We start from the raw sequence: 12,019 nt of genomic DNA on the forward strand, positions 1-12,019 counted from the left end.
ACATCCATCCCAGGAAAAGAAACTTCAGACTCACATTTATTTTCTTCCCTCCCTCCCTCTGTTCCTTTCTTCCCTCTTCCTTCCTCTCCTTCACTCCCTCCCTGTCTCTCTCCTTTCCCTCCTCCCTCTCTCTCTTCCTTTCTTTTGCCCTCAATTAGGTCGCTCTCCAAGAAGAGAAGGCACAGGTAAGCACCTTGTTGCCCCTGGCTGCCTGCTTAGCTTTCTGCTTTCCTCACCAGGTTTAAGCAGCATCTAAGGTCAAGCTCTCTGCTTCTACCTCTGTGTTCACGCCCCTTCATCTTCCTGGGCCTCAGTTTCCTCTGAAATGAAGGCCATGATCTGGTTTCCCTGAAAGTTCCAAGCCAGACTTTCAATTTCCCCCAGGCCAGATGGTTGCTGCCGGACCAGCTCCTACCGATTCCTCTCCCTGGCCGGTCTCGCCACCCGTGCCAGAGTCTGTTTGTTTGACTGCTGGTTGAAATCTTGGGTTGGGGCATGTAGAGAAGCATCAGCCCCAGTCACCCCACCAAAGCCTTCCCAGATCCTAGCCAAGGGACAGAGGCCGAGTGCTAGAAGCACAGGGTGAGCACAAATAACGCTGTCACCTGTGGGGTACTCACTATAAATTAGATCCTGTGCTAAGCCTTTTCCATGCGTGTGTGTACGTAATCTCCATTAATCCCCATCACAACGCTGTGCAGTGGGTATCCTTATTATTTCCATTTTACAGATGAAGAAACTAAGACTCAGGAGGTGTGGCAGGCATGTCCACAGACACACGGTCTGAAGGTAGCAGAGCCAAAACTCAAACCCAAATCTGTCAGACAGAGGATCAGGACACCCTTCTGCAGCTTCCAAAATAACAATAGCACAATGCCAGCAGCTGACAGAGTGCAAAGGCCTTTCATTCATTCAGTTAGCAAGTAGACACTGATAACCAATGTCATCCATCCACTCAGCCCAACAGCTTGAGCAATGGCCCCATTTTAAGGGCAAGGAAACTGGGTCTTCAGGAGGACAGGTAACCTGCCTGATGTCACACAGCAACTCAGCAGCAGAGCCAGGATGTGAACTTGGATCGTTCAGTGAGGTCCTGGGCTCTCCACCTCCCAGGCTGAGTCCCAGACACATGTCAAGGTGCGATTTCAGTTGGATGAAATCAAATTTTCTCCTCCGCAGGACTTAGGTCAGTGATGCGTTCCTGGTGACCCTCTGAAGCCGGTCTAGCTTGAACTACCAAACAGTGTTCGCCCTCTGGGGCCTCTATTTCATGATGCTGGGACCCTGAGTCATCATTGTCCATTCTGCCACACCCCAGTACTGTGACTTTAAAAGAAAACAGATACTTGAATATTCACGAGCAGAACGTTTCAGAATCTGCCAAACTTCATGAGGCTTTAGAGCAGCTCCCTGGATATTCCATTCTTTTCTCTTAGAAATTGATTGAACAGCAGTCAAGAGGAAGGGCCCTGGGGACCCATGGTCTGGGGCCACTTTCCAGCTCACCTCTGTGATCCAAGTTTCTTAGCTGGTCTAAGGCTCAGTTTCTACTTCTGGAAAATGAGTGCTTATTAAATGTGCCACTGCCCATAGGTTGTAGGGAGAATGAAATGAGATTATTGCCAAAAGGTATTAGCACAGCGCTTACTTGATAAGAAAGCCTCAAAGCATGGCAGATATGATTACCTTTGCTACTGCTGTTATTATGAAGCTACCAGAGCCAATCTCAGCATCCTCCGTCCCCCATCCGCAGTCTGTACGTGTGGGTTGGTGTGTCTAGCTGAGCCCACTGGGTGAAAACGTTGGCAGCAACTGCTCCGATCTTAGAAATGATCAGTGTCCATTCCCAAACTGCCTGAATCTAGTGACCACTGTGTGTTAAGCATTTTGACTACTTTGTCTTTTGCTAGAATTTTGCATCTTTCAGTTAATTGGCCATTTCTCATTCAGCTCCTCCAGCCCAAAAAACAAAAGAAGGGAAGAGAAGAGGCACAAAAAGCAGTAAGTAGATCCCACCTGCAACGTACTGTCCAGCTTGGGGAGGTGGGGGACTGACCTGTGAACAGCCAGAGGGTTAGAATTGCCGAAGAAATGGGGACCGGGAGAGGAGGGTGGGCGGGCAAGAGGGGAGAAGGAAGGGGAAGACAGAACTGTGTGTAGATCTGCAGTTGTGGGTTTGGCATGCATGGGTGCATAAGGTTGTGTATGTGATGTGTGTGTATGCATGTGTGTCTGTGTATGCATGAAAGTGAACGGTGTGCATGTGTGTGCCCATTGTGTGTGAATTCTGTGTGCCTGTGTGCGTTGTGTAACGTTTGTACCTGGTGCGTATATGCGTAGCGTGCACTTTGTAAATAGTATCTGTACATTCTTCCATTGTGCAAACATTTGTGTGCAATGCAGGTGCATAGTGTGTGTGTGGGGGGGGTGTATATCTGTGTTCACACGAATGCATATGTGTGCCCTTGCTTATGTGAGCATGAACTTGAATAGCATGCATGTAGGTGCCCTGTCTGCTACTATGTGCTAGTTCGGTGCCCTTGGCGTGTGCACCGCTTAATCTGCTTGCATTACTCATAGGGAGGGTGCGGGATGGTTTTTACCTGTGCACGTGTGTGCTGTGTGTGCACAGGTGGGTAAGGGGGCATGATCACATGCGTGCACACGTGTGTGTGTACATGTGAGTCCCAGCCCCAGCCTCTGGGCTTAGAGCATGGAGATATCAGGGGAGCTCCTACCCCCGGCCTCGGGTCCCAGCTGGTTCACGGTTTATAGCTGGTAGTAGAAATTCAAATCAGCCAGCGCTGCCTGAAGAGTTCAGTTCCCAGCCAAATTAAAAGTAAATTTGGTTACAACCCATCTACTTTATACCCTTGCAGATGTTAGTGAGTGTGTTTTCCAATCAACCAACATTTTATCTCCCACCAAGAAGCTTCTAAAGCGAGAATCAAAGGCAATGGGATGAAAGTCAGTGGGCTGCCGGGGAGGGAAAAGAGGAAGCAGGGCGTGGCGCTCAGCTTTGCCGGCCTGAAGCGCCTCCTCACCCAAGGTCAGTGCGAAAGAGGGCATTTCAGGCACCACCACGGGGGCCTGGGGAACGCTCCAGAAGGAAGCACTAGAGCTGTGAGTTAGCTCAGGGAAGAACGTCCCAATCATCAAGCTTGTTCAGTTCACGTCAAGAGGTGATCATTGGTCATCTGTATAGAGTGTACGCTCACGCTAAGCACAGACAGAGCCTGTTCTCAGAGACTTCAGCATGGCTTGTCCGTGGAGCTGCGGTCTAGACAGTCACTGAGCTGGGGGCTGCGCCCAGACCCCAAGAGTTCTGGGAAGATCATGACAGAGGCACGGACTGCCTGCCTGAGGGCAGCAAGGTGGCCACCCTGCCCAGCGCCAAGAGTTGGACGAGTCTCAGAAATCACTAGCAGGACATAAAAGACGGTTGTGAAAGGCAAAAAACAAGAGTCAGGAGAGGGAGAAGCAAGAAACATAAGACACCCCTGAGATCAGGTGGTTGTTCTTGCCAAGATCTATGGTTAGTTAAGGCGGCTTTTAAACAGGGGACCGCTGGAGTAACTTACTTCCTCTTATTCAGCATCCCTTAGAGAGGCCCTAACAGGTGTCAGGCCCTGTGTGGGGCCCGAGGACAGAGATTAGACAGATGTGCCTCCCGGCCTCGAGGAGCTCGCAGCAGGACACCGGGGACAGATGTGGGACAGGTCACAGCACTGCAGTGGCAGATGGAAGCCCTGGGTGAGGTGGGAGTCCGGGTGCAGGAAAGAGGGTGTGGTGGTGAGGGGAGGCTTCCTGAGGGAGGGGCGGCTTAGGCTGGGGCAAAGGATGGAGGTAACCATTCTAGGCTGCAGGTTAGGCAAGTGGTTTAATCTCTCTGTGCCTTGGTTTCTGCATCTGTAAAATAGGAGTAATAAGAGAATCCACTTTGTAGGTTGTTATGAGGAGTAGATGAGTCCATTTAAGGAAAATGCTTAGAACCCAGTGCCTGGCAGGCAGTATGTGTTAGAGACGGGTTACCTACCATCACCATCATCATCACCATCATCACCATCCCCATCACCATCATCACCATCATCCCCATCATCACCATCATCACCACCATCATCCCCATCACCATCATCCCCATCACCATCATCCCCATCACCATCACCATCATCACCATCACCATCACCATCATCCCCATCACCATCATCCCCATCACCATCATCACCATCATCCCCATCATCACCATCACCATCCCCATCATCCCCATCACCATCACCATCATCACCATCCCCATCACCATCATCCCCATCATCCCCATCATCCCCATCACCATCACCATCATCACCATCACCACCATCCCCATCACCATCATCTCCATCACCATCATCCCCATCATCACCATCACCATCACCATCATCCCCATCACCATCACCATCATCACCATCACCATCATCCCCATCATCCCCATCATCCCCATCACCATCATCCCCATCACCATCATCACCATCACCACCATCCCCATCACCATCATCACCATCACCACCATCACCATCACCATCACCATCATCACCATCACCACCATCACCATCACCATCACCATCATCACCATCACCGTCATCAGGGCATCATAAAATGTGGGAAATGTGTGAGCCAGAATACAAGCACCTCGGGGTTGCTTGAGCCTTTCAAACAAGGGCTCTAGATGCCAGGCAAGGAGGCTGGAGAGCTAGGCAGAGGCTGGCTCCTGAAGGTGCTTGGGGTTCAAGGTCAGAGCTTGGACTTGACATGAGGACAATGGGAGGGCTTTAAACAGGGAAGGGATATGGTCTGATGATCACATTACCAGAATCCCTGAGTCTTTTGTTGGGATAACCAAGCTACCTCACAATAGAATCATCTCTAACTTCCACTGGCTTCCTGACTTGGCCCAAACTATTGACATTCCTTGTACATCCTCAGTGACCACTGCCACTGCTACTGCTACTTCTGAGTTATCATTATTATTTAGAGAAAGCAGAAGTAACCTGTTATAACACCAGTTTTAGTGGCAGTGGTAGTGTAATTTTTGTTGTCGATGATGTTTGTAACTCCCTCTGCGAGTGGGCTTTTGACTCCATGCTAAGAATCCAGACTTACCTTTCCAGGGCTGAGGTTACAGATTGGCAGCCCGAAGGCCTAATGGATTCTGCAAATGTGTTTTGATAGCCCCAAACTGTGTCTTTTTTAAAAAATGAGCTTCCATTTAAAATAGGAATAATTTACATAAAAATCTCAACTTCTACATTCACTTGAAAAATTAGAAGATACAGCACCACGGCACTATTCTGGAGACAAAACACTTTCTTTAACCCATGCCCTTCGGTTGATATTTTCTGAGTGCCTGACTGATTCACACATTACCGTATCTGACTGGTTCGTGAAACCATCTGAAATCGAGACTCCTGCCTCAGGCGAGGGAGAGGTGATGTGTGCAGGTGACGATTCTGCTCCCAGCAGAGCCCTGGGGGGCAGGCCGTCTCCCCCAGACGACCCCTTTCTGCTCTCTTGTGTTAGGGACGGCCGGTTACACAGGCGGGAGGCGGGGGTGACGCAAGGGGCCGGTTGGGGGAGATGCATGACCTTGGGAGAGACAGTGACTCGGGTGCAAGAGAAAGACGTGTGTCACAAGGTCAAAAACTCTCTGTCTCTCTCTCCTCTGATTGGTTCCTTCTCACCCTCCACCCGCCCCAAGATCACGAAGCCGGCCCCGAAAGTCTCACCGCCACCGTCATCACCACTGCCCCTCGCGGTCCCAGAGTTCGGAGTCCCGCTCCTCAAGCTGTGACAGCAGGTAACCCCCTCCCTGAGGCACCTCCTCACCCCGGCATCTGCCCAGAGCCCGTCTGAGACGCGGCCACCGTCAGCTCTGCCTCCCACTGTCACTGTCGGGGAGGCCGCTTTCCCAGCAGAGGGGCGCCCCCGCCTCGCACTCAGGCTGTCTGCGCTTCCCTGTAGAGAAGGGGCTGCAGACAGACGGACCCGCTGCCTCCACCTACAGGACTTGCTAACACCGTGCTTCCGTGTCCAGGTGCTGAGCACTCTTCCTGATCCGCTGTGTGATCCCCTCTACAACCCTACGAAGGAGGCACTATTGTCATCCCCATTTTAGAGATGAGGAAACTGAGGCACAGAGAGGTTAAGGAACTTGCCAGGCACTTAGCTACTAAGTGACAGAGCTTAGGACTGAACTGGGGCATCTGGCTCTGCACTTGACTGTCTCTCACTAAGGGTTGTTCTAAGCACAGAGAAGCTAAGTGACCTATGAAAGGCCACACAGCACAAGGTACCTAGCTCTGAGGCCCTTCTGAGTCTAGTTTCTCCTAACCTGGAACCTCTTTACGCTGACACATCGGCTGCCCCGGCCTGAGAAGAGGAAGCGGTTCTTGTGGGTAAGGAGAACAAGAAGAGGGAGGGGGCTTCGTTGATGCTGGCGTTTGACATTGTTGAGACCAATGGGAACATCAAGGGCACCCTGATGGTACCAGGCCAACTTCCAGATGTCAGAGGCTCCTTTATTCTTTCTTAAGTGCTTCTCACACTTGGCTACGTGGCCATGTCACTTGGGAAGGTTTAAAAATCTCACTATCCCGGTCCCACTGCATCCCAGTTAAGTCAGAACGACTAGAGGAAGGAGGAGGAGGAGGAGAAATATTTACCTAAATTCTACTCTGAACCAGGCGCTGTGCTGCCACTGCAAATACATTCTCTTTGTTAATCATCCCAATCACACCATGAGCTAGACCAGAGCTTCTCCACTTTGGCTGCACTGTGGTCGCTTTGGAAGTTTTTAAAAATACCAGTGCCTGGATCCCAGCTCCACACATTCTGATCTAATCCAGATGAGGTAGGTCCAGGGCAGCAAGATTTTTAAATCTCCCAGGTGATGTGAACGTGGAGCCAGGTGTAAAAGCATTCGAAAGGAGAAAGCAGCCCCTGACATCGAGTACTATAGCCTTGGCGTTCCCACTGGACAGCAACAGTTTCAGAGGACATCACCATCACACAAGGCTGCTCCGTGACCCTGAGTGATCCAGGCAAAAACAAGACCCTTCTGCAATCAGGTCCGAGCCCGGACAAAACAGGAACTTTGTCCAAAACCCAAAAGTAACCCAGCATCTCTCCATCCTGGCATGTGTGAGCGACTGCTGCTTCTTTACCAGTTATAGCCTTGACCTCAGTCTAGTCTCCCCCTCTCTCTAGGTAAGACTGATGAAGACACCCAATCAGAGAATTACCTCCGCTTTCTGACACATCCAGTCCGGGTCAGAGCGCCAGCTCCTTGCGTGCTCCCCAGAGGCCCCGAGCATACGCTCATGATAGGTTCTCGCTAACACCCCCGGACGGAGGCGCCCTCCACTTCCCCGTGATGTGCATTCTCTGCCACTGCAGGGAGCAGTGACCACGCTCATTCAAGTACAGGGTACCCCCGGTGGCCTTTATCTGGAGGGTGTTGACACACTGAGCTCAACTGCATTACAGACATTTACAGCTGAGAAACCTGCGTGTTGGTGGGCAAAGGGGTCCGAGCAAGGTCGCGGTGACGGGCAGAGCTGGCACCAAGGCCCAGGTCTGTGTGACTCAGCCTGAACCCTTCACCTCCAGCCCAGGCCTGGGCTGCAGGACGGTGCAGGGCCTGCTTGCTGACTCTCGGCGCACCCCACTCTACCTTCTCCGAGGCTTACCTCTTCGGGAAAGGGCTCACATCGCAGCCCCGGCCCCAGCCCTCCTTCTGCTGTCACATCTCCCGCTGCTGTTGCCGCCCGAGCTCCCCAGTGCCTGTTGGGCTGAGAGACACTACAGCATGGGTGGGAGCAACCTGAGAGCTGGCCCTCGGGCCACACACTCAGTAGAAAAGTGACCTGGAGGCCCCAGAGCAGAGAGGGACACTCCAGCGCAAGAACCAGAGGCATTGGTTCCCACGGGGACCCTCGTTCCACCACTTACAAGCTGTGTGACCTCAGGCAGGTCCCTAAACATCTCTGAGCCTCAGCTCTCTCATCTGAAAATAAGAAAGTAATATCTGCCCTGTGTATGTCTTCAAGTTGTAGAGGGGACTGTGAAAGCACCTGAAGAGGGGCTTACAAGTGCCGTGCAAATCCATAAGGTGTTATTTGTATCACTACTGTGACTCAGAGCTAACAGGTATGCAGAGTCCAAACACACCCTTTCTAAGGAGTCAGAGATTCCTTTGGTTTCCACTGCAGACAGGCAGCCAGATCTAGATGTGACAAGCTTGCAGAAGGCATCTTGGTCGTTTTTGTCAGATATATATTTTTTAAGTTTTGGGTGACAGTCAATAAGATGCCTCTATTTCACAGATGGTAAAGTCACATACACAAAGACACACAGATATAAGCAGTTACATTTATAGACAAACACATGAAAACACAGATGGACACACACCCAGACGTACACACAGTCACAGACACAGGCAAGCAGACAGACAATCACACAGGCACACAAAGGACAGTAAACTGAATCAAGATAGGGACCCTTTCTGTCTTCACAGCTGCATCCCCAGCCCCCAAAGCAGTGCCAGGTACATGAATAAACATTTGTCAAGTGAACAAATGAGAGAATGAATGAATGGGTGGGTGGGTGGATGCACACGTAACTCATACAGACACACCCAAACACGCTCTGTTGTCCTCAGATCCTATTGGCCCTTCAGTCACCTCTCTGCCATGCTCCCCGTCAAAAGACCCTCAGGTTTCTCTCTCCCGCACCCAGGCACCGTGGCCAGTCCCCCGAGGAAGGGCGGAAGTCCCGCCGAAGGCGCTCTCGCCGCTGCTCCAAGACCTTCTGCAAGGCCAGCCCTGAGGCCCGGTCCAGCCCCCCGCCCAGCCAGCCCCTCCAGATGCTCAGCTTCCTGTCGGCCAGGGGTGTAGTAAGTATTCCACACAGCCTCCTCTGCCAGTCTTGGCCGTGACACTTGGAGGGGGTGGAGGCACAAGTTCAGGGCAGTGTATGACACATTTTAATTCAGTTTCGGGCAGATATCCAGCTGGTTTCAGACCTCCTTATTGATTAACCAGATGGTCATTCACCAGCCTTTGGCAGCACTCGGCTTGGCGGCTTGGGAAGTGGGGGCTTGGGGGGACAGGAAAAACCTGAAGCCCCCCGGCTCTTTAGCAGGGGAACTTCGAAAGTACATATTGGCCTCCAGAGTGACATCTGCAGGAAAGCATGTATGAGACACCACAGGAGGTTTCTTTGGGGAAGAAGGAAAAGAGGGGGTCTTTGAGGCAACAGAGGTACTGCAGCTTTGCGGTGAAGTCTGCATCTTTGACAGCTAGTCTGCAGCACTGACGAGCAGCTGGGGTTTGATTTCACCTGGGTAAACTCGGCCTTGAATGTATACGAGAATTTTCCTCCAAGGAGCTGATAGCACTCGGCCTCTCGTGTCCACACAAGGTCTCAGGGAGTTGAGGACGCAGCTGCCCTCACTAGTCCCTTCCACAGGTGGGCCAGAAAAGCCAATGCTCAGAAAGGTTAAGGTCTGGAGTGAAGCCACTGAGTAAAGCAAGAGCGAATCCAGTCGAGAAACCGGGCCTTGAATGGGATCACGCAACAGTCCCTCAGGTCAAGAAGGAGGGCTGGAATGCAACTTCAGACAGTTCGATGCCAGGAAGTTTCCTGAGCAAGGGGTTTGGAGTTGGGCCTGAACTCAACTTCCTAGCTGTGTGGCTTTGAGAAAGTCACTTAACCTCTTTGAAACTCAGTTTTCTCATTGGTAAATTTGAAATAATATCACTTCCATGTGGGATTGTTGGGGATATCCAATAACAGAAATTATGTGAAGGCCTTTTGTAGACTCTAAAGGGACAGACACACAAATAGGAGGAGATTCAACACAGACGTACCCTATGCTTTCAGCTAACAGCTGGGAAGGGACCTGTCTCCTCTAGCTAGGCGTAAATCTGAAAATTTCAGAGAGCTGCTCCCTTAGAAAGGATGAGGTGGAAGTAAGGAATAGCTCAGGGGTTCTTGCTGAGAGGTCAAGGAAGAGAAGGTGATGATAAACACTGGTTGGGTCTGGTTGACACAATAGTTATATCTCCAGTGCATTCTGGGAAACCCTTCTTCACCAGTAACGGCACCATGTATCACCAAGGTCTACTTTTGCCCAAATCTTCTACCTAGCTGGAACCATCCACAACTCACCTCAGGCCCTTCCTTTGTAGAGATACCTGTAGTTGCTCAGTATTTGCAGATGGTAAATGCTCACCTGCATTATCCCCTCCGTGAATGTCCTATGAAAGGTCTTCCCAGTAAGGCAGAGAGTCTGGAGGCCAGGGGGCAAGTCTTGGCTTGGCAGGACAAATCCTTTTACCCCTCCCAGCTTCAGCTTCCTCAACTGGAAAATGAGCATGATTATCCCATTTGTGTCCCAAAGGAATTGTTGCAAAGGTAGAAATAAATTTAAAATACAAGCAATAAGAGGTGGAAGAATGGTTTTAAGTTGGTAAAATCCACCCAGTCTCCCTGGTCATGGTATTTATGGCAGCCCATTCAGTGGCCCTAACTGACCCTCATTAAAAAGTGCCATTGGGAGCAACTGGCTTGTGTTCTCTCACCTGGGATGGTTTCCTAACCAGTCAGGTCCAAGGTGTTGCAAAAAGCCGAGTGTTGACTCCCCCCCACCCCAAAATTGTGGTCCTCCCACACCAGTGAATGAGGTACCAGATTGGCTATTGGTTCTTAGGGCCCAGCCGCTATTAGAAGAGCAGAAAGCTCATCCGTACCTAGAAGTTAGAGGCCTTAAGAGCTCACCTAACCCAATACCCTGATTCCAAACAGAGAACCCGGACTCACAGGAGAGAAATGAATTCCATGGGCTATGGCAAGTCGGAGTTGTTAAAAACATGGGACTATGATTATGTGGTCAAATCCTGGCTGCAAGCTGGGGATAGTTACCTAAACCTTTTTGAGCTGCAGTTTCCTCATCTGTTAAAAAAAAATGCAGATAATAAACCTCTTCTTCAAAAGCCTTGTTTTGGGGACAAAAGCAGAGTAATTTTGTAAATAGTCGAGCCCAGTGCTCGGCACAGGGGCAAAAGTCAGCAAATGGTAGCAGGTGTTGTGATGAAAACATTCCAGATGCTGGCTCTGTATTTTCCAACTGTGGAATCTTGAGCAAGTTCCATAAACTCTCTGTGCCTCAGTTTTCTCCAAATCTGCAAAATGAGGATAATAGTAAGACCTACCTCATAAGAGGAATGTTGTGAGGATGCAATGACTCAATGTGAGTAAGACTTTCAGACTAACAGGCGAGTGGTAGGTGCTAGGTTGCTGGCGGTGGATAGAAGCAGCAGCAGTATTAACAATGGAAATAGTAATGGTAGTAGCAACAATAGTAGCAGTGCTGGTAATAGTAGTGGAGTAGTAATAGTAGAATGGTTCCAGGCCGAGGCTAGTCTGGATGAGTTGAGACCACAGCTAGAACCTCTGCTTCCCCTGCTTTCAGTTTCCTCCCATCCTCAATGGCAGCTGCAGCCCAAATGGCTAGCCCCACCCTGCTCATGGCTGCCTGACTCCTGGGGCGTCAGACTCCCCCCAGGTCTGGTCCTCCGAGTGCTCTCCATGCTGGGCTCTTTCTCATCCTCTCTCCTGCAAGGCAGGGATGGAAGAGGATACCAGGTTGGACCAAAGGTTTTCCAAGAGTCCTGGCCCCAAGATTTTTTTGAGCTCTCTGCTGAAGAGAACAGCACAGTCATTGTCACTGAGTCACCCATTCCATCACTTGTTCAAATCTACCATTTACCTACTAAGCATCTATAAAGGGTCAGCTCTGATGTGGCTCTCAGGATCCAGTGAATAAGAAACAGCCTGTGCTTTCTTAAAAGGAAGACAGACAAGGTACAAACTGTAAAAGACAATGCACAACAGTGAATGCTGAGATGGGGCAGGAGGTAGGCAGGCAGGGAAGGGAATTGGGGTTAGGGTTAGGTTAGGGCAGAGGAGGTGGCAACTGAGAAAC

At 50.6% G+C, this 12,019-nt stretch overlaps 1 protein-coding gene across 1 annotated transcript in view; it reads left to right on the forward strand.

The window, feature by feature from the left end:
• Positions 1-12,019, forward strand: part of SRRM4 (serine/arginine repetitive matrix 4) — a 162,511-nt gene that overhangs the window by 129,150 nt on the left and 21,342 nt on the right. The window contains exons 5-8 of the mRNA XM_082355937.1: positions 159-185; positions 1,951-2,001; positions 5,732-5,830; positions 8,770-8,926. Coding sequence (XP_082212063.1) covers positions 159-185; positions 1,951-2,001; positions 5,732-5,830; positions 8,770-8,926 — 334 coding nt within the window. The remainder of the gene's footprint in view (positions 1-158; positions 186-1,950; positions 2,002-5,731; positions 5,831-8,769; positions 8,927-12,019) is intronic.

Source organism: Balaenoptera borealis (assembly GCF_965194805.1).
Source record: "Balaenoptera borealis genome assembly, chromosome: 14".
In the NCBI taxonomy this organism is placed as follows: domain Eukaryota; kingdom Metazoa; phylum Chordata; class Mammalia; order Artiodactyla; family Balaenopteridae; genus Balaenoptera; species Balaenoptera borealis.